We start from the raw sequence: 23,808 nt of genomic DNA, 5'->3' as shown, positions 1-23,808 counted from the left end.
TTGGTAGTCGGTGTGAAATGTTGTAATGGCGCTTTCTTATGATGGGGAGATGTTTTTCTTTCATTACAAGTCTCGCAACTTTTACAATAATTTATTACTTCTGTTCTCATATTTGGCCAAAAAAATCTTTTCCTCAAACTACTCAATGTTTTCTGTTGTCCTTGATGACCCGCCATAGGTGAATCATGAAAATCCCGTAATACTTTTCGCACAAATTTCCGTGGTACAATTAACTTATCCCCATCTTCCTCTGTTTTGTAAATTATACTATCTTTCGAAAGATAAAAATTACCGTCGATATCTTCTCCTCCTGAATTGAAATTCAATCGAACCCCTTGACAATAAGAGTCATTTTCTTGAGCTTTCCTTAATAATTCTCTGTCCCATTCCGGCTCTAAATGTTCATTTTCTTTAACATGAATAGATGACACTACCTTACTACCTGTATATATTCGCACCTGAATATCCGAATTATAAAATATAAATTTAATCATTTCCGATACTTTTTCCCATTCTAATTTATCAAGGCCGCAACCTATCATCGGCATGGCTAAATATCTATCCTCATTCTTTTCACAACTAACCTTTAAATTTCGAAGTGCATTCCATATTCCTCTATATGATGGTTTTTCATAATAGCGATCTTTCGTTACCATATAATAAATATTTCTTTCTGGAAGATTTAACTCTGCCACTTCCCCTATATTTTTATTTTGTTGTTTAAGCATTCCTACTGAACCAAAATTCTGTTTAAATTGCAATGCGATCCCAGCCCCCATAGCCAAATCTTTAGATACACAATGGGCCAATGCCCAATTTTCTGAAACTGAAAATAAATTTCCCTCTTTGATTGAAAAATTTTTCATTTCTGGGATCGTATGTAACCGCTTATATTCTTCAAATTCATCATATTCCATATCTATAAAATTATCATCCTTACAATACATCCGACTCAACGCATCCGCATTTCCATGTAATTTTCCTTGTCGATGAATAATTGAAAAGTCATAATCAGCTAAAGTTAATGCCCATCTAGCAAGTCTAGATCCAGGATCTTTCAAAGTAAGAAGCCATCTCAACGGTCGATGGTCGGAAATTACCGTGAATTTTCTTCCATATAAATAACATCTAAATGACTGAATTCCAAAAATTACACCAAAAAGTTCTTTCTCTGTTGTTGAATAATTTAATTCTGCCTTTTTGAAATTTCTACTTGCGAAGGCTATTGGCCTCTCATATCCGTCTCTTAGTTGACTTAATACCGCACCTACTCCTAACCCCGATGCATCTGTTGCTACAATAAAAGGTTGACTAAAATCTGGAAAAATAAGAATTTTATCCGACGTTAAAACAGATTTCAATTTTGATATAGCATCCAAAACTTCCGAAGTAATTTCAAACTTTACATCTTTTTTCGTTAAATTCGACAAAGGAGTTATTAATTCTGCTGCATTTGGAATAAATCTTCGATACCAATTTATTAATCCTAAAAATGACCTCACTCCTTTCACTGTTTTCGGAATAGGGAAATTATGAATAGATTCTATCTTTTCTGGATCTGGAAGAACACCATTTTGTGTAATTATGTGACCTAAATATTTTACTTTTTTCAACAAAAACTGACATTTCTTCGGCTTAAGTTTCACATTCGCTTCTTTCAATCTATCGAAAACCTTCCTTATCCCATTCAAATGATCTTCCTTCCCAGTGGAATTGAAAATAATAATATCGTCTAAATAAACCATACAAATATCACCTGTAAGTCCCGATAACATAATATTCATGAACCGTTGAAATGTAGACGGTGCATTTTTCAAACCGAAGGGCATCTTTGTATACTCATAGTGACCTTGAAAGGTACTGAAGCCCGTTAGAGGTATATCTTTTTCCTCCATATCAATTTGATGATAAGCTTCCGCCACGTCAATGACCGTAAACAACGCGCTCGTTCCCGACTGATAATTTTGAATTAAGTCTGAGATATTTGGCAATGGATAGTACTCAGTTTTCGTAACATTATTAAGTCCCCGATAATCAATACACATTCTTATCTTTTCTTCTCCATTCGATGATTTTTTTGTAATCAAAACTACGGGAGCGGACCATGGACTAAACGAAGGTCTAATTATTCCTGATTCTAATAATCGATCGATTTCTTTTTGTAACACTTCCCTCTGATAATAGGGAATTCTATATGGAGCTTTACAAATTGGTTGGGTCCCTGGTTCTAACGTTATACCGTGTTTAACCTTAGTAGTACTAGTCAATTTATCATTGTCGTCCAAAAAAAGTTCCTGATATTCTAAAATGAGTTTCTTAAGTTCTCTTTGTGTATCTGCACCTAAATGTCCGAAATCAAATCCGCTAAGTTCCCAACCTTTCTCTTCAAAATTTATACGACCTATTAATTGACCTTTCCGTTTTTCTTTCTCGTTCAATACTTCGCAAGACATGGCTTTAGCAAGTTTTTGTCGTTTTTCTAATGTAATTTCCTCATAAGATATATTTACTACTCGAATCCACAATTTTTCTGATTTTTTCATCAAACAATTCGCAACGTAAATGAATCCAATACCTTGCTCCAATGGTTCACATACTAAGTCTGTCCCTTCTATATCTCTTTTCAATTTTGCTGGTACTAAAGCTTCCGTACGCGCTGGTATACTAATCCTCTTTTCCGAAATAATGTCCGTCTCCCAAAATTTATTCTCCTCATAATTTCCAATCAATTTTTCATTTTCATGAATTTTTTTCTGATCTCTTTCTGTCATTCCTATCGTTTTGTCCACCTTAATTTTTTCAATTTCCGCTATACCTTCCACTTGAATACCGATATCTCTCATCGCTAAATTTCCTTCCTCCACGTAATTTTCCGTCTGAGTACCTATATCCTTAATATTCGTCAACTTTCTATTAACCTTAAATTTTTCCAAAATATCATCTGCAAAAGTCACCCTTTTCCGCACCTTATTAACTTGTATTTCCTCTTTCTTTTCCTCCGTGTGTCGGTCCCATATATATATACCTTCATTCAAATCTTTATTCAGAAATTTAAACTCTCTTCCCCACATAATTACCGATGGTTCGTGTTCATACTTAATATGAGCTTGATTTTCCTTAAGAAAATCCCTACCTAGTATTATATCAACGTTCCCTAATGTTTCATCATCCACTAATATAACTGTCCAATCTGTCTTAAATCTTTCTGCTATTGGACTTACAGTAATATTCGCCGTACCCCAGGTACGTAAACTGTGACCCGATACGCTAGTTAGCTCGCAGTCAACACCGTATTCATTGACCTCGTCTCTTGAAATCAATCCTCTTTTTACGAGAGACACCGCTGCCCCTGTATCTATCGAACAAACACTTATCTTTCCGTTGATACTCAATTTAATCAAATGTGGTACGTCCTGCATTCTTGCCGAATTTACTTTCGGAATTACCATGACCGTACGTTCCCTAATTTCTCTACTAGGTAGCCGCCCTTTTGGCGAACGCAATTCGTTCTGCCTATTTACATATTTGCAGCCTCCGTCCCGGCGGAAGGACTTTGGCCAACGGAGTTTAAATTCTTTCTTTGTGGAAACGGTGAAAATTTTTGTTTTGGGATCGCACCCGTTGACGAACTATTATTTGACCTATGAAAATCATTTTTACCAAAAGAATATCGCCGGTCTCTTCCCTCAGCCCCTTGAGGCTTTTTACTTTCATTTTCAACGCTTCTATTTTCATTTTCATCTCTTCTATTTTCATTGTTAAAATTTTGTCGTTTACTAAGCTCCACTTTTCGGGCATTTCCGGGACATTCTCTCGCCCAATGTCCCAACTTATTACACTGAAAACAAGCACCTTGAATTTGTTTCCTTGATTTATCATTATCCCTACAATCTCTAGAAAGATGGCCTAATCTGCCACACGCAAAACATCTTTTTTGAAAATTTTGTCCTCCGTTCTCCCAATTTATTCGAATACTTCTACATACCTTCGCTGAATGACCTTGCTTTTCACAAAACTGACACACTTCTTCTGATTTTATCGTCGATATTTTCATATTAGCTAATCTTCCCTGTAACATTCGATTTGTTGTCTCATGCAAAATGACCAATTCTTCCGCTTTTTCCAAATTTAAATCTTTTTCCCGTAATAACAATATTCCAATCTCCCTCATTACGTCTTTCCGTAATCCTATTTTGAACTGATTCAGAATCAAATCTTTATTTTTCTTTCGCAATCCTATCTCTTCATCCGCTTTTGCCCCGGCTAAATCTTCATTTAATAATTCTGCGCCAATAGTTTTTAATCTGGTACAAAATGAAGATACATCCTCATCTTGTCTTTGTATACATCTACTCAAATTCCACTGACATTCTCCCGGTAATTTTTGCGACGTAAATTTTTCAATTAGTCTCAATTTTAATTCTGCATAAGTCAATAAATTCAAAGTAACATCCGATTTGAAATAACTGTATGCTTCGCCTACCAACTTCAGTTTCAATAGAGTGAGGGTTTCATCCTCACTCCATCCTTCTAATTTTGCCCTTAGTTCCAATTTATCAAAATATCTTAAAACTTCTTTTCCTGAAAAATTTTCCAAGGTAGTCGACATCATTCCTAGCGAATAACGTTGCATATTTACTATTGCCGGATTCACAGGTGGATTTCCGCCTGGCGCATTGACTGAAGTAGCGCTATTAACAGTACCAGGTAGAGGAGGTGTAATCGACATTTTCAATTAAATTTGAATATCAAAAAAAATAATAAAAATAACACAACCAATACAATATTTTACCTTCACCCTTATATATTTGGTATCCCACGTTGATCAACTGTCTGACCTTTTCCTGAAATTCCCTAAAATTTCTTTTTAACACCGAAAACTGTAAATTCCAAAACTAGCACAAATCTGACTTTAATGTTCACTTGAAACTCTTTTCCAAATTTGAAAATTAGAAAATAAAATCCAAAACTTACTTGAAAATAATTTTGGAAGAAAAATCACTTCAATAATAAAAAAATGTGTCGATTAAATATGAAAAAATTGTTTATTCGCTTCTACTTCTAGTGGATTTAGAAAATGAACGTCCAACGAAAAAAATCAACTAAATATAATTCAGGCCCAACAGCTGATGTTCTCCAACTACCTAAATAACATACCAAAATAATCAAAATTTGTCACACTCCTCTACCTCAACAAAATTATATGTTTTCACATTTAACAACAATACGCTCAAAACAATTCAAATTCCAAAATATATGACATAAATGAGACAAAGTCTAATCATCCGAAAATCTCCCAATTCAACAGTTCCACGCATAAACTACCAAGAATAACTCTTCGGAAAATATCCAATCCCAAAAACAAAAATCAACAATTATCCCTTAAGCTGTCACCAAATTGTCATGAACGGGTTGGTCAGCGAATGTTGACCACCGTTCACTTATCTCCGGTTGGGATGTTCTTTTAACCCCTGGAAGAGCGGCTTTCCAGAGGTCTCGGAGAATTAATAATTATGTAAGTTTACCAAAGATTTTATACGTAAGTCCGGCCTGTCGCTTCAATGGACAGGTCTTATTAGTTGAATTTTCTTCTCTTGGGACTGGATTAATTTATTGGGTCAATGAAAATCGATTTAAATTTTAAATTAAATATAATAAAGAAAAATAAAAAAATAACCAAAGTTACAATATCCCTTGAAATGTTGACTCAACGGCCAAAATTTTATAAAAAAAACAAAAAAATTATCTCAAATAATCTGTTATTCAAACAAACGAAACAATGTACCAACTTTGAATTTGGGAGAATCAGGACTACTCAAATACTTATTTTCATTGAAAAAAAAAACATTCAAACATCAACAAATAAAATGAAATTAATTAACCAAAAGACTTGCCCTTATCCCGCGATGCTAGGTAAGTATTTTAGGCCCTGCCTAAACCTAGTTTTAATTTTTCACAAACTGCTCACTCGAAAAACGTGTAATTTCTTATATAAAACTTCACTCCCGATCCGCGAACTCCGATCTGACCTAATTTATTCCAAAGAGATTCTAAAAAAAAAACAAATTCTAACTTTATCCCAGAAATTCCTAGTTTTCTACTTCTGACCTAATTTAACCGTTCTTACTAAGAGACCCTAAGCGATACTGACTAACTCTTTTTGACCTCCACAAAATATCCTAACATCATACTTCTCTAAGACCGCCCTAACTACTCCTCATGATACCATGTCAATTAGATCATTGGTTAGAACATTTTTCATCTTTTTTCAATAAGAGTCCTTACCTCTACTTCAAACTAAATTTTTCTGTCGATCTCAGCAAGAAACATACTTCAACTCCGCCTAAGACCTTTTTGCTGCGTCATCTGGGAAAGACCCTGACGGTTTTTTCGCATGTATCGAACTCAGATAAGTCAAGATTATTATTATTTTTCTTATCCGTAAAAAATATATTGATTTCACCAACGCAGTGAGACGATAAGTAATGAAAAGCAATAATCGATAAAGAATATATCCAGCTCCTAAGATAAGATATATTTACACACAAGTCTCGACCGCTCTTCTAAATTTAACGTCCATCGTTCTGAATAATTCTAATAATTTCGATAATTTTCAAATATCCGCTTTACTACACAAAAATGTTAAAAAAACACTAAAACGTCAAATAATGATGATTTTTTGTGAATGGGCCATGAATTTTCTATGTTCCAATAAGAGGATTATTACTTTCGATTTTTAAAAGTAGTAGGTCATTGATGACACAAACATCCTTGTTGTTATTATGGCTACTATGCATTTGGGAGCATTGTTTTATCAAGTAGGCATTGGAGGGAAAAAACCAATCTGATCTAGCTGTCATCGCTATAAATTATTGTTATCATTATTGATTCTTCTTTTCTATGGGAAATCCATTGCCCATTAACAAAAAATCATCATTATTTGATGTTTTAGTGTTTTTTTAACATTTCTGACCATCCTACCTACATAGTGTCATATATCATTTTGAAGGGAAAAAAATAACGAATTCAACGAAGTAATGATACACATGGTGTTCCATTAAAAAAAACATAAGTTTGTGTTAAATCTTCAAAACCATACCCCGAAAAAAAATATTGAGTACGCCACTGGATTCTACACAAAATTCTGATTCAGACGTAGCTTTTACCTCAGCATTATTTCTAATAACTTCGGAGATAAAGAAGGGGTCCGAAAAGTATCAATTTCCAAAACCACCCTGTATCTTTTGAACGGAAACAGTTATGCAGAATCTGAATAGACCAACTTGAGTTTCACGAAAAAGTAGGACAGGAACGTGAAAACCGCAAGGCTCTATCTTAAATAACAAGCGAGAAACCTGGCTGTCTCACCCAAAATGGGATGCACTGTACAAACTGATAAGTAAACGGTTAACAAATTGAATATCTAAATTAACATAAAGACAGACGTACATTTCGGAATTTTTATATTCACAAATGCAATTTTTCCTCATCAGCGCCTTATAGTTCAACAAAATTACTGAATTTTCCAACTCACCAATTGTATATTTACTTCAAAAAAATTGCATTTGAGTGAGGATATACAAATGATGAGTTGGTAAATTCAGTAATTTTGTTGAACTAAAAGGTGTTGGTAGTAAATCAACATTTACATACCGTGGTATATTACTGCGAACGCCACCTATGTAATATTCTATGTTATATAGTTTTTTCTTTTCTGTGAACGTTTAAATAAACAGTTAGTCTTGAGTTGAATTTCAACGAGAGAGTCATTGCTTTTAAGTTTATAGAATAATATATTCTTCCATGTTAATTTTAACAAAAGACACTGATGAGGAAAAATTGTATTAATGAATACAAAATTTCCGAAACGTACGTCTGTCTTTATGTTAATTTATTTATTCAATTTATTAACCGTTTACTCAATTTGTACCAACAGTTTTAGTTATTTTGAATTTTCTATTGGATGGTTATTAATTTTGTCATTTTTAGAATTTGAATCATATTCCAAGACAAAAATAAACCAAACATATTATAAACATATATTTTTGGGAAGGAATAGACACAAAATTGTCAATTTTTTGATATTCATATTGAATATCCTTCATCAAGTAGACTTATTAAACCTTTATAAAAAAAATAGCCAAAAGATTGTTTAAACTTTGGCTTGCCCTTATCCCGCGGTGCTAGGTGTTTCCCTGAAACAAAAATTATAAAGAAGAAGAATGATCGCAGCAAAAAAATTTGGGAAAATACTGAAATTATGGATCTGAAAAATAAGGTAGATGCTACCCACACGATATTTCAGGTCAGAAGGGATGAAGATTCGTTTGAACTCTACAAGGAAATGAAATTGAAGCTGAAGCAACTAGTAACGGATACCATCAAGAACAGGGATATGGAATTTCTAAACCAACCGGAAAACAAGAGTCGGGCTATATAGAAAGTCATAAATAATAGAATAAAAAACACTACCAGGTTACCAAACACCATTGGCCTGTCTGAGGAAAAATTTAACTGCTACTTTGCCACTATTGCAGAGAGACTAAATACACAGAAAACCGATCCAGGAAGCTGTGACACTTTTTTGAAGAACAAAAAGGTGAATAGTATGAAATCCTGTTTCCTGTTGCCAACAACGAGAGATGAAGTTATGAGAACGGTTTCGGAGTTTAAGAACAAACCCTCAAAAGATATTTATGGCTTTTCGGTGAGATTACTCAAGGAGACGATTGACTATCTGGTGGACCCACTCACACATCTGATGAATGCTTGTCTTGAGCAAGGATATTTCCCGGATGAATGGAAACTGGCAAGGGAATTAATTACCTGTGCATAAGAAGGGAGAAAAAAATCTATATGAAAATTATAGGCCCATATCTATACTGCCAGCCATTTCTAAGGTTCTCGAGTCCCTAATCAAAACAAGATTGCTCTCGTTCTTGGAGGGCAGCATGTTGCTTTCAGGTCAGCAACATGGCTTCAGGAAGGGAAGATCTACGATAACGGCCATGATCCAGATGACAGAATTCATTATGGACGCACTAGACAGCACAGATGAAGTGATGTTAACCTGCATGGATTTGAGTAAGGCATTCGATTGCGTGGAACACCAAAAACTCTTATCCAAGTTGGAGCATGTTGGAGTCCGAGGGCCAGCTCTTGGTCTGATAAAATCCTACTTGCACGATCGTTACCAAATAGTGGACCTTGATGGAAAAACATCTTCAAAATGCAGAGTCACCCAAGGAGTTCCCCAGGGATCGGTGCTTGGACCAATTTTATTTGCCCTTTACATCGATGACTTGGTGCATAATGTTGTGGTGGATGACGTAGTGCTCTTTGCGGATGATGTCTCCTTTCTAAATAGAGATAAAGTGGAAGGTTTACTTCAGGCGAAATCTAAAAAAAAAATGCTGTTGGGTGGTTCATAAACAACAGTATGAGTGTGAATGCTGATAAAACGAAGGAGCTCGTAATTACAACCAAACGATGGAACAAAGATAGTATATCCCTGCTTGGATTATCAATCAGCGGAAACCTAGGTTGGGATCAGCATGTGAACGAATTGTCTGGTAAACTTTCGCTATTAGAAATATAAAGAACTTTCTCACATAAAAAGAAGCCCTGATTGTGTACCATGCTCAATTCCACGGACGGATGACCTATGGCATCATTCTTTGGGGGGCGTCCTCGGAAGCGGGAAGGATATTCCTGAAACAGAAAAAGGCTATCAGAATAGTAGCAGGGGAAGGTCGGATGACAAGCTGTAGACCATTTTTTTAAAAATATGGTATACTTAGTGTTCCGTGCTGTTACATCATGGAGTGTCTCTTATACGTGCATGGGAGCGGAAACAGGTTCCAGAACACACGCGATTCAAGGACAAATATGTACCTTCTTTACATAGACTGGAGAAAACGAGAAACATGCACATATATAACAGCCTAAAACTCTATAACAAACTACCGGATAGTCTGACATCACTACATTATAATGCCTTCAAGAAAAAACTAAAGAGCTTGCTTAAAGAAAATGTATTCTACTCGATGGATGAGTTTCTGTCCCATAAATTCTAGTCATTCCTATGAAAAATTGTGTATTTTGTCGTTAATTTATATCGTACTGTGAAATTTGTAACGTGTGAACATGTACTTATATATTTATTATATACATTTATTTTGACAGCATCTGTAAATACTTGAGATTAATATATATCTATTCTATTCTATTCTATCTCTCTACAATTTTACCAAGGTCACAGTTTCGCCTGTTAACAATCCAGTCAAGTCAGGTTGGCACCTGCTGGCTAAGCTAAACAGGGGAGATTGGAGTGAATCCCTATTAGCTATTAAGATATGTTCAATGGGCACCAGACAGATTCAAATTTGCAACAAATACCCTAGGAGGGTATCCTTCAACATTACCAACATACCAAGTAATGTTGGAAAAAGATCGAGACTCTTAAGTCCTAACTGTTTTCCTCCCAGATGTACCATACAAAACAACATCTGTTCACCTTTAATAATAAACTAGAAGATTGAGTGAGCAAAACAATACTCAATAACTACTACGCTGACAACTGTAGTCAATAATTCAATAATGTAATGAATATCTCAAGAAAAAAAATACATGCAATAGTGACCGCTTGTAATCAACAACCAATATTTGGTCCAATTAGGTGAATAAAATCATGAAGCCCTTAACAAGTGGCGAAAATAACGTTATCTAGTTGCGTCGCGTGAGCTCAAGCGCATGATAGTCGCAACTAAAATAAACACAAATATAATCTCGAGGAATATCCGCACCAACGTTCTACCAAAATAGCAAATAAGTCAATAATATACTAAATATTCATTATAAGAAAATCAACAACATCAATAACTATCTGAAGAATCTATAGATGGCTGGAAATTACACGATGTGTAACAAAACAGTTCAAGAAAATAAAATAATCCAATATCAACTAATCAGTTCAAGAAAATAAAATAATGAGCTATCAGTAATATATGTATAAAGCATTTAATACTAACTTGGAATTCTACGATGTTCAAATAATCAGTGCAAGAAAATAAAATAATGTAATATCAATATCTAATCAATAACTTAATCAATGCAAGAAATTTAAATGATGAATTGTAAGTAACTTTCCAAAGGAATTCTACGATGGCTCAATAATCTAATAATGAAATATCAATAACAATAAAAAAATAATCAGTTCACGATCATCACAATCTTCCCCAGGCATCCACAACTGCTTGGAACTCCACGATGAATATCCTAGCAAGTGATTCATGAATATCAAGGTTCTAGTAAACAAATCCAACTCGAAAGGAAATAAAGAAAGAAAAAAAACCATAAGAGAATAACATTTCGCGAATATATAATTTCCACTAAAAATCATTTTTTTTAAACTATTCACTACAGAGAGAGTATCATACCTGTTGGTCAAATGGGTTTCGAAGATTTGATCCTTACCCTTGTAAGCATCAAATTTTATGTTACAATAAGGATCATATTATATGTTACAGCTGTCCAGGGCCGTCGCTAGGGGGGAGGCAGGGTACACGGTCACCTAGGGCGGCAAAATTCAAGGGCGGCATTTCAAGCTTGATCAACAAAAATCACATGTGTAGAAATTCAAAGTATCAAATGAGATTTAATTCAGTCAGCAACAGCAGGAAGGAATATCGACAAATTTAAATAACATCAAAAACCAACAAACGTGCTGCATTACACTAATAAATATCCAGTTGTTCCGTAATCCCCTCATAGTGTTGTTCAAAGTTATTGACGTTACAAAAACACACGCACTCATCAGGCTTGTCAGCGTTCGCTTTGCTAGATTTTCGAAAAGTAATGACCCATGGATAATAGATCACATCACTGTGTTACTTCTAGGCTGAATTTCGTTGAGGTAGATGAAATGGAGATATTGAACATTGTCTCGGGGATTAAATCAGGTTTCTCGGACTTGGACGGCATGAGTATATTCGTGTTGGAGCTGTGTCCATTTGTTCTTCCATTTTTGACTCACACTATAAATACCTGCATCAGAAAGTAGATTTTTCCAGACTGTTGGAAAAATGCTCTGGTTCTCCCTCTGTTTTAATGACTTGCGCCCAATTAGTGTTCTACCTTGTATATCTAAAATATTAGAAAAAGTTATAAACAAGCAATTGACGGAGTTTGTTGAGAGGAATAATTTTTTTCCGGAGCATCAAACGGGATTCAGGAGGAATCATAGCTGCGCTACGGCATTGACTAACGTGACCGATGATATCCTGAGGGCTGCTGGTTAGAGTAAGGTAACCGCTCTTGCATTGTTGGATTCTACTAAGGCGTATGATACCATAAACCATAGTTTATTGTTAGCTATTTTTCGCTATGCGGGTCTCAGCGATGATGCTGTATTATTTTTTTCGTCATTTTTATCCAACAGATCACAGTATGTGAGGGTAGGTGCAGATTTGTCGAGATCTTTTGATCTATCCAGAGGAGGTGTTCCTCAGGGAACTGTTTTGTCTCCTATTCTCTATGCTATATATACGTCCTGTCTACCGAAAGCATTAAAACTATGCTCAGCGCAATTTTATGCAGATGACACTCAAGTCTATCTCTCATTTAAAAAATCAGATATCGCTGAGTATTCGAACATTATGAGTGAGGAGCTTGAAGCCATGCGGAGGCTTGCACTCCTTATTGCTAAATCCGAATAATAATGTATAATGCTTTTCGGTCGTCGGCATGACCTTGTTGGTTTAGGAGATGGGATGACAGTTATGGTTGATGGGTCAATTTTGCCAGTGTGAGATACGTCTCGAAATATTGGGCTCATATTCGATGATTTCCTCAGATTCAGTTCCCATGTTTCTGACTGTATAAGAACAGCGTATCTCAACTCAAATTTTTGTAGGTCAGCGTCATTTTTAGCCAAGAAAGACGAAAATATTTCTTTGTGATTCGTTAATCTTATCATTATTCAACCACTGCGACGTCGTATATAGTGATTGTCTTACTGCTAATGATAAGAGGATAATAATAGGGGGCCATGGCCCCCCCTGAGATTTTGATTGCCTCATTTTTCAGCACAACACCCTCAATATTACTTTCTCAATCCAAAGGGCATGGAAAAAAGGATAGTAATGGATTCATAACACTTTTCCGGTTTTCAATGACAATCATGGACGCCTTATCGTTTTTCAATAATTTTCATTTTGCCCCCCCTGAGAAAAATTTCTGCGGGCGCCAATGGCCCAATAAGTATACTGTCTGTGTTGTCTAAAATTTTCGAAAAAATACTCAATGCTCAGATGCTTGAACATCTGGAAAAATTCCATATAATACCAGAATTACAATCTGGTTTTCGCGCAGGTTTCAGTTGCACCACATCTTTATTGAAGGTTACTGACGACATATTGACTGCAACTGATTACGGATTTGTTACAATGCTAATTCTGCTCGATTATACAAAAGCTGGTGGTACATGATATTTTGATCGAAATTCTGAGATATATTGGTTTTCCAGAGAGTGCGGTTATGTTATTGAAAAGTTACCTATCAGACAGAAAACAACATGTTAGAATTGGCAACAGTATTTCTAGTCCTGTAGATTTTGCCATTGATGTACCACAGGGCTCAATTTTGGGCCCTCTTCTTTTTATTTTATATACACACAATTACAAAAACTCTTTAGAAAATTGTAAAGTTCATTTCTATGCGGACAATACTCTGTAATGAACGGGTTGGTCAGAGAATGTTGACCAACGTTCACTTATCTCCGGTTGAGATGTTCTTTCAACCCCTGGAAGAGCGGCTTTCCAGAGGTCTCGGAGAATGATTATATAACTTCACAAAGGTGTTATTTGTGAGTTCGACCCGTCGCTTCTATAGACAGGTCTTTTTAGTTGACTTCCTTTCCCCAGGGAGAGGAATGGATTTCTGGGTTAATTAAAATCGATTAAAATTTTAAAATTAAATAAAATGAAGCAAAAAAATATATCCAAAATTACAATATCCACAAAATTTGTATATATTTGACTCAATGGTCAAAAACTTTATGATTCAAAGAAAAAAATTCTCAAATAATCTATTATTCAAACAAAAGTAACAAAATAACCAAAATTGTCTACTCAACTCTGAATTTGAGAGAATCAGGACTACTCAAATAAACTTATATTCATCGAAAAAGTATTAATTTCTCATCAAAAAAAAAAAAATTAAATTAAATAGCCAAAAGATTGTACACTTATCCCGCGGTGCTAGGTGAGTAAATAGGCCCTGCATATACCTAGTTTTAATTCTTTAACTTTTTCACACAAGACGTGTAATTCTTTTTTAATAATTCCACTCCCGATTCGCGCACTCCGAGCTAATCTAATTCATACCAAAACAAATTTTAAAACTTTATCCCAAAAAATCCCTGTTTTTCTATTTCTAACCTAACTCAACCTTTCTTACAGTTAAAACACTTCCTTCCTTAAATACTTAAAATTCCTTCAACACTCACATCTAATAAATTTCCTTTCTATTTGACTCAACCTTTTTGAAAATTACTCTTCTTGAAAAGAAAAGAAACAAAAAAAAATTGTTTTGCTCTAAGTCCGGTTTCGCGACCGACATTTGAATTCTAAACCCTTCTTAAAACGAGACCCTAAGCGATACTCATTTCCTACTTAAGCCTCAACAAAATCGTAACCTCGTACTTATCCAAGACCGCCGAAAAATTTCCCAGGATACCATCCTAATTAGATCATTGGTTAGAAAATTTTTTATTCTTCGTTATTTTTCGTCAACAGACCCCACCTTCAACCTCAGCTCAAGCGAGATTTTTCTTCTGTCTCAGCTAGAACCATACTTCGATTTTGCCTAACGAACTTTTTGCTGTGTCATCTGGGATAAGTCAAGATTTCCCCGTATCTAAATTATTTTTCTTATCCCTAAAAAATATTTCGATTTCACCAACTCAGTGAGACGATAACTAAGAAAATCAATAATCGATAAAGATATATTCTTTATCGATTATTGCTTTTCTCAGTTATGTAAGCAGGATATATTCCTGCTTCTAAGATAAGATTGGATTACACAAGTCACCCGCTCGTCCGAATTCAACGTATTTTTTTTCTGTCTAATAATTCCAATAATTTCCGATTTACTACACTTTCAGAATTCATTTTCAATATTCTAAAATCGGACATTGAAAACAAAATCAATTCAAAACTTCCAAGTATAGTAAAAAAAAAACAGAAATTTCTAACACCTCTTCATATTATGATTATGTTTTACTAATGATTTCATTTCATTTCGCCACGAAGGGCGCCACATGCAAATATGCAGTATCGAAAAACTGACATAACAGCTGATGATCTGTACCGTTTGTTTATTTCAGATTATCTTGATTATCTGTAAAATATGTGGTCACGTGACTGAAAAATTCGTCCACTCCACTCTCGCATGCTATGCCGAACGCGCTATCTGTTCAGTAGTTCAGTTTCATTCTTTCATTTCTCTATGGGTTCGGGTTGATTGATGACAGACATAGATAAGAAGATGACTGCTGTTGATACTTCATTAATCATTAATCTATGGACTTTCGGTCTTTATTGACTTGCTTGAGATAGATTTCTTAATAAAATACACTATTCCAAACTTTGAGAAAAAATGAGGATTCCCATGTTGAGAAATGTCAGCAAATCATCCTACATGGGTATTTCAACTTTTTTCTTCCGAAAACTATTACAGACTTCTCAATTTTTGTAGAAAACATATTTAGATTTCTTACATCTGATACCACAAATAAACCATTAAGTCCAAGAATGAAGGAATTCAAAGAAAAATTGAAGCGAACGCCACCAAGTTCAGCCGCTACAGTAGCAGGTGACGTACATCCTGATCAAGATAAAAATCCCTTTCCTTCATTCCCCAATGATATAAATCCAAACACCGGGGAAGTTAATGGACCTAGAGGTCCTGAACCTACAAGATATGGAGACTGGGAACGCAAAGGACGAGTAAGCGATTTTTGATTTATAATACAAATTTGAGGGAAAAATGTAGACCTTCTACATAGAACAATCTTGAATAATTTTACAATATTTTTCAAATATCAGATTAGTATTATAAAGTTTCAATATATTTTAAATAGATTCTGCAATCAGATTATTTTCAATCCATTCCATATAACAAGATACCTATAAAAAAAGAAATATATTATACTGTTGATCTGCCTAAATATTTTCAACATTACTTTAGTATAAATCCCTGGATATTCTTTTTTTCCACATCCAATTCCCCAGCTTACAAGTCCACATAAAATATTTTCACCATTATATGTACATATAAGTGGACCACCGGAATCTCCCTATAAATTAAAAAAACACTTGTAATTTTCTAATACAATACATTTCGAGTCATATACAAACAAATTTCAATGAATATCATACTGCTGAACTTGGAATTTTCAGTTTCCAAAATAATACAATTATAATTTTCAATTCAATATTATTAGTCTGTTAGAAGTAAATTTTTTGAATTTGGTTTTTTAATATTTACTATTTAAGACTGATTTTTCACATGCGAATAAATAAATTTTTTCCTACAGCGCAGGTTTTATTCATAAATAAAATCTGAGGGGTGTGAAAAAACTGGCCCTTATAATTAAGAATTAGATTCTTCTTTCTACTAATTTGAAACAATCCAATAATAATAATTTTATTTATTTAATAGTCTCCAGAAACTTTTGACAAGATCTGGATATTATATTTAATCAGTTGTTTGTCTATTTTCTAGTGATCAATAACAGCTTTAAAATCAAAGTTAGATTTATCTTAATAAGCTTCCAGGATATTTAAAGACGTTGAAAGTGAAGGTATATTTAAGTACATCAACTTGTATCAAGAGCGGTCCCAGGAGAGGGGTCAAGGGGGTCGTGACCCCCCAAATGGAACCACTTAACACTCAATATGCGTTTCAAATAGACAAGATACGAAATGGTCCAAGAGCATAACGGCGACCCCCCCCCCCCAAATGTATGGCTCGGACCGCCCTTGACTTGTATTAACTTCCTTCCTGAAATTAATACAATACCTCTGAGACACAAGCAAATGGAAAACAAATATGTATTCAAAAGGGAATTACATGGACTATTAATTTATCTAGACTAGAGCCTTACACAGTGCTGGAGTGCCTAAATGCTCTTTGTAGTTGCTGGAGCAATTTTTTTGTTTTTCACTGTATTTCATTCTGATATTGATAAATAATTCTTTATTCTTCAAGAAATGTTGATCAGGGTATAAACATGTCTTATTTTTTCGAGGTTCTGAATTTCGAAAGGAGAATTCTCTAAATAGTCACCTGGCCATAATTCCGAATTGTATATGGGGTGAAATAACTCCTCTGAGCAAGACCAACACTGAAGGCTGTGTTTATAATGGGTTGTCTCTGTTCACAGTTTTGATTGTTTGTTCTGAGAAAAGCTTCAAATGGCGGACTAATCGATTTATTGAATTAAATTTTAATAAACAGTCCAAAATGTGAATTGAAAAATTTAATGGTGGATTAGAAATTTGATTATTGGAAATGAGGAAATAAATTGTTATTGTTATATAGGGATGTGGGACTTATTACCTGACAAGCATCTTTACCACCCTCTGGTGAGCCTGCGCAAATCTGGCAATTGTTCAACAAACTTGAAAATCCATTTCTTATATAATTATAATCACAACTTGTTTTATCAACAAGAGGTATTTCAACAAAATGTAATAAATCAGATGAATGTTCACTTTCTGTACTTCCCCATCCAGCTACAACTGCATTTCCTGAAAACCATTATCTTATTAGATTAAAAATATGGTAGATATGAATTTCAAGCAAAATTAAAATGTGTTTAGATCTCATATTGGTTGGAACCACTATTCTTTCAGTTTTTGACAAAGAACTCAATTCGGCATTGAATTCTTCTTTTAACTGATTTATTTATTTATGCAGCCAATTTTACAAGTGAACTTATTTTAAGTGTACAAATAAATCACTATTCTATGTTCTATGAAAAATAAACCCCTCTGTACAAGCAGAAGATTAGTTTGCTTGGAAATATCTCTTCAAGCTCAAAATTGAAATCTGAAAAATATCAATATCTATTGAATTTGCTTCTTTTATAGCTTTCTCATAGGATTCCATTCCACAGTTTGTATGGTTGAAATTAATATAGAACTCTACGTCTTAGAAATAAATTATTTGCATTCAATTTAAGGCTCATTTGCATGATAGTGTGATAGTAACTATCGCAGCAAATATCATAATGTTAACTACTCGATAGTTACTATTGTGATAGGGCATGAGTGCTGTCGCACTATCGCGATAGTTACGTTCATCGTGAAAATGAGTCTTTAATTTTAGCTAATAAATGTTCACAATCAATTAAGTTATTCAACAGTTTGTAAATGAACATAATATCAAAATGCTGTCTCCTAACCGTTAGTGATTTCAAAGATGAATCATCAAGAAGAAAATCATAATTGGAATCTTTGTGGATACCCATTTTGAATACGACCCATCTGAGTAACTTTCATTGTACACATTCAATATGAATTTCATAATAACATTACCAAACTTCCAAAGAATATTCTGAAATACTTCTCTCATTAATGAGATAAACCGTTTTTAAAAAAGGAAATATTCTCGGAATCCCTCAGCTACCTCTTAATGAATCCTAACATCCTCATAGCTTCTATTTGAAACAATCCAATTATATTCAATAGTCTGCAGAAACTTGTAACTAGTTCATAGTCTTGGATCTCATATTTGACCAGTGGTTTGTCTGTTTAGAGTTACATAAGCTTGTAGGACATTTGAAGATTTTAAAAGTGAAGGTACATTCAAGTGCATCAACTAATAGTTTAGTAAATTCCTTTCTGCATTTCTTCATTCTTCTTTGAAAAATATTTACCAGAGTATATACATTTTTTGTGAGGTTCTGAATTTTGAAAGGACAATTCTCTAATTAGCACACCTTCGGCTATAATTCCGAGCTGCATATAGGGTAAAATAACTCATTCGAACGACACCAACACTAAAGGCTGAGTTTTATCCTAGGTGTTCAGTTTTCTCACGTCTATTTATTGTTTTTATTTAAAATGAATGCTCTTACATATAATTTTATTTTGTATATTTCTGTATTTTTTATTGAACTCACCAATAAATTGTTGATTTTTTTGAGGCAAGCAAATGGGCATTACATCAATGCCAAAACCAAATTCTAGTGGTGATTCCAATTTTAGTAGAGCAATGTCATTGGCAAATGTCTTATCGAAATTATGAACAAAAACACCGATTACGCTCCTACTTTGTTGAGTATCTACAATTAATAAAGTAATCACTATTTTAAAACAAGTTTGAAAATTTGTTTTTTTGCACCTTCCTTTACTTTGATATTATTAGCTCCAGCTATCACCAATAAGGAATCCTTCTTAATACCAAATACACAGTGAGCTGCTGTTAGAATCCATAAATCTGAGATTATTGCGCCTCCACAATTATGTTTATATTTATTTGCATTGGCATCCTTTATACTAAGGGAAATCAACCAAGGAAATTCACCTAAAGATATCATTAACAATGCAAAATTAGAATTTTTATGTAAGTTTGATCGTTTGATGAGTTGTTTAAGTTTAAAGTAAGTTTGATTCATAATTGTGATGTATTATTATTATTTACCTTTTGAAGCAAGTGTTCCATTTATAATTCTAAAACCATTGTTTTGAAAACCTCTTTTACCACATTGAATCGTTTTAGGATCTCCACCTGAAATATTACTTGTGGATATTATAGAATTTGAAAATTTGATTTCTTACCTTTGGTAAAAGTGAATATTACAATGATAAGGATTAAATTTTTCATATTTATCGAGCTAATTGCTGGGAATTTGGAGGAAAGAATTGAGTCAAAAAGATGTAAATATTATCTGTGCAAGTATTATGAAGTGATTCTATATAGGTATGGAGAATGAATTTTAGTATTATATTCATCCACATATCTGAAGTATTTGATAAAAACTGGAAATGTATCATTCTCAACAGTGTTAAGAAATAACATGTTCCTAATCATGTTGATAACATAATATTCTATAATATAAATATTGGAACTTCATTTCACCGAAAAAATTTCAATAATTTGAAACAAAATCATATTCTTTTTCAGTGTGATCGATAATTTTTCATATTGCAATCAGAAATTAAAGATTCATAAGGTTAGTTAAGATGTGTCAACCTTAGAACATATTCTTTATTTTAAAGTGTTAACCCTTTTGGCCCTCCTTTATGGAGGAAAGAGATAAGAATATATAATAAGAATAATATATTATGTTATGATAGAAGTGTGAAAACAGTGTCCAGCGGAAATGGATAAATAGAAGGTGCTTGTGTAGCTAGAGGGTAACCAATCCAAAAAGGCGCGAACATACTTTAATACTTGTTTACTTCTTGCTTTATCTCTATCAGTACTTTATGACTTTTCATAACAAATTTTCACCCTAGCTCCTCCCAATTTAGGACAATTCAACGGACACTTTTGAAACGTGATGATTTTATTCTTTTCTCTACCTTCTTCATAGAGAAATGAAGAAAAAAGATTAAAGATATTGGTAAAATGAATAAGCGTGTTTGTGGCGCACTTATTAGCAGTAGATAGCAACTAAAGATGTTGATTTGGGACATTTGGCACCTTAAATCATAAGAAATTTCACAATTTAAATGAAAACCTGAACCAAAAATTGTGAAAAGACTGTAATATTAATTATAGTTCATTCAATATTTCAGTGAGATTTTGTATCCAAATTAATTATTTTTCGATTTGTGAGTCCTTGCATTCAGTAATAATAATCAACGAACATTGAAAAAATTTATAATAGCATAATCATACAAATTAATATTTGTGAACAAAAATTAATTAAATAATTGAATCATGTTAGATAAACTAACTGCAGAGACAACCAATGAGACTGTCAACTCCTTCAGTAAATTTATCTGATTTTGTCTTCGTCATCTATCTTTGTCTATATCATTCTAGATCGCATAAAGCTATCTTCGTTCCGGTCATGAAAGGCACCAGTAGAGGCGCTGCGTACGCTTTTGTTGGCGTTGCCAAATCTAAAAATATTTACTACCATTTCAAGAAAAAAGCGCACTCTCTTATTTCTTATTTGGCGAAAATGCAATCTATGATCTTCAATATACGAGCTCCAAACAATTTTGGCAACACGAAATAAAGTTTGACGTGCATCCTCTGTCAGAAATTTAAAAGTTTTCGGTAATTTTTGTTTATTATCAACAGAGACAACAATGAGACGCACAACTCCCCACTAAATTTTATCCAATATTTTGCATAATAATATACAGGGTGTTCCATTAAAAAAAATATAAGTTTGTTTTGAATATTCAAAACCATACCCCGAAAAAAAATTGAGTACGCCACTGGATTCTACGCAGAATTCTGATTCAGACGTAGTTTTTAGCTCAGCATTATTTCTAATATAAGGTGTGTGAATAAGTCTTTCCCGTTTTTTTTCAAATTTTGAGCCTTTATTGTGAAAAAATGGTTACAAATGAATTATTGAAAGTATTGGCCATCGCTAGCTACAACTTTTCCCCATCTTTCTGGCAACATACGAATCCCGTTGCGAAAAAATTCGACCGGTTTGGCCTCTATCCAGTCATCCACCCATTTTTTGGCTTCCTCGTAGGAATGGAAGTGCTGGTCAGCCAGGCCATGCGTCATCGATCTGAAGAGATGGTAATCAGACGGAGCAATGTCTGGACTATACAGCGGGTGGGGTAGGACTTCCCATTTGAGCGTTTCTAAGTATGTTTTCACCGGCTGTGCAACATGTGGGCGAGCATTGTCGTGTTGCAAAATAACTTTGTCGTACCTGTCGGAGTATTGTGGCCGTTTTTCTCGCAGTGCGCGGCTCAAACGCATCAATTGTCGTCGATAGACCTCGCCTGTGATCCTTTCATTCGGTTTCAGAAGCTCATAGTAAACCACACCTAGCTGGTCCCACCATATACAGAGCATGAGCTTGGCGCCATGAATATTTGGCTTGGCCGTCGATGATGATGCATGGCCGGGTAGTCCCCATGATTTTCTTCGCTTCTGGTTATCGTAACGGATCCACTTTTCATCGCCAGTCACGATACGATGCAGAAAACCCTCTCTTTTATGTCGCTGAAGCAGCTGTTCGCAAGTGAAAAAACGCCGTTCGACGTCTCTCAGCTTCAGTTCGTACGGCACCCAATTTCCTTGCTTTTGGATCATTCCCATGGCTTTCAAACGCTTGGAAATGGTTGTTCGGTCAACTCCCAATGCTTCAGCAAGTTCTTCTTGCGTTTGACACGAATCTTCATCAAGCAAAGTCGCCAATTCTTGATCTTCAAAGATTTGCGGCCGCCCGGAACGCTCCTTGTCTTCCACGTCGAAATCGCCACTTTTGAAGCGTCGAAACCATCCGCGAACACTTGAATCATCGACACAACCTTCTCCATAAGCTTCCTGAAGCAACCGATGCGCCTCGGCAGCAGATTTCTTCAAATTGAACCAATAAAGTGAAACTTCCCGCAAATGACGTCGACTCGGCTCAAATTTCGACATTTTCACGATTTCAAAAATTTATGATGCGAAAAAATTTCAACTAATGTGTTAGTGTGGAATTGTTGACAGATGAATAAGCTTTGATTATGACATATGTAACCATTAAATACTCGCACAGTATTGGTGGCGCCATCTCTTACAAAAAACGGGAAAGACTTATTCACACACCTGATAACTTCGGAGATAAAGGAGGGGTCCGAAAAGTATCAATTCCCAAAATCGCCCTGTATATCTTGAACGGAAACAGTTATGCAAAATCTGATTAAACATACTTAAGTTTCACAAAAAAGTAGGAAAGGAACGTGAAAACCGCAAGGCTCTGTCTTAAATAACAAGCGAGAAACCTGGCTGTCTCACCCAAAATAGGATGCACTGTACATATCAGATAAATACAAAAAAAAATGAATCAATATTTATGTGCATATAAAATATATCTGTATTTACCTCTGGGCTCTCTGAGTAGATCTGCATTGTAGAAATCGAAGGAAGTGGTTTAACTTAACGAAAGAGTAACAACTCAGTCGTAAAATAAATAAGCGTGATTGTGGCGCCCTTATGGGCAGGGTTTTAAACTAACGGTGCTGATTCTGCGCATAAGGCGCCTTAAATCATAATTCCAAACAATTTCACAATTTGAATGAAAATGTGAAAAAACTGTAATATTAATTAGAATTTTCTCAATATTTCAGTGAGGTTTTGCATCCAACTTAATTTTTACTTAAGTAATAATACTCAACGAATTTTGAAGTACTTTTTATTGCAAATAATTATACAAATTGATATTTGTGAAGAGAAATTAATGAAGTTATTGAATCAAATTATATATATCGTATTGTACCACTCAACTATTGAAGAAGGAAACATTTCATTTGAAGATTGACAATAAAATAATTATTTTTGTGATTACTGACTAAAATCCAGGAAATCGAAGGATTGATTTAGAATTGGAATCTTCAATTCTTTGGCAGAACTCCAACGTAAGCCGTTTGAAACCTGGAACAAAGTGAAAAATTAATGGTGATCCTGAACTGAAGAGATTTTTATTGAAAGTATATAAGGTGATAGCAATAGAACATTATGAAGTGAAAATATAGCTTCGTTTTCAGGGCCAGGGTTTGGAACTAATGTATCGCTATTTCACACAAAAACATATTTCATCCTTTCCTACTG

At 34.3% G+C, this 23,808-nt stretch overlaps 2 protein-coding genes across 2 annotated transcripts; one reads left to right on the top strand and one right to left on the bottom strand.

Moving 5' to 3' along the window:
- The first annotated feature begins 15,542 nt into the window (after positions 1-15,542).
- On the top strand, positions 15,543-16,150 carry LOC123678226 (succinate dehydrogenase assembly factor 4, mitochondrial-like). Its single transcript, XM_045615126.1, has 2 exons — positions 15,543-15,703; positions 15,757-16,150. The coding sequence occupies exons 1-2, from the start codon at positions 15,658-15,660 to the stop codon at positions 16,020-16,022; spliced, it is 312 nt and encodes a 103-aa protein (XP_045471082.1). The 5' UTR covers positions 15,543-15,657; the 3' UTR covers positions 16,023-16,150.
- LOC123678635 (trypsin-1-like) lies at positions 16,009-23,128 on the bottom strand (the record flags this gene model as incomplete). The annotated part of the gene is made up of 7 exons (XM_045615767.1): positions 16,009-16,187; positions 16,244-16,357; positions 17,623-17,813; positions 19,190-19,351; positions 19,411-19,593; positions 19,711-19,797; positions 23,083-23,128. Coding segments are annotated over 7 exons (837 nt in total), but the record flags the coding sequence as incomplete, so codon positions are not given.
- Between the last annotated feature and the right edge of the window lie 680 nt (positions 23,129-23,808).

The sequence above is a fragment of the Harmonia axyridis genome, chromosome 4 (assembly GCF_914767665.1).
Source record: "Harmonia axyridis chromosome 4, icHarAxyr1.1, whole genome shotgun sequence".
Taxonomy (NCBI): Eukaryota; Metazoa; Arthropoda; class Insecta; order Coleoptera; family Coccinellidae; genus Harmonia; species Harmonia axyridis.
This window is presented reverse-complemented; position numbering and strand designations above follow the sequence as displayed.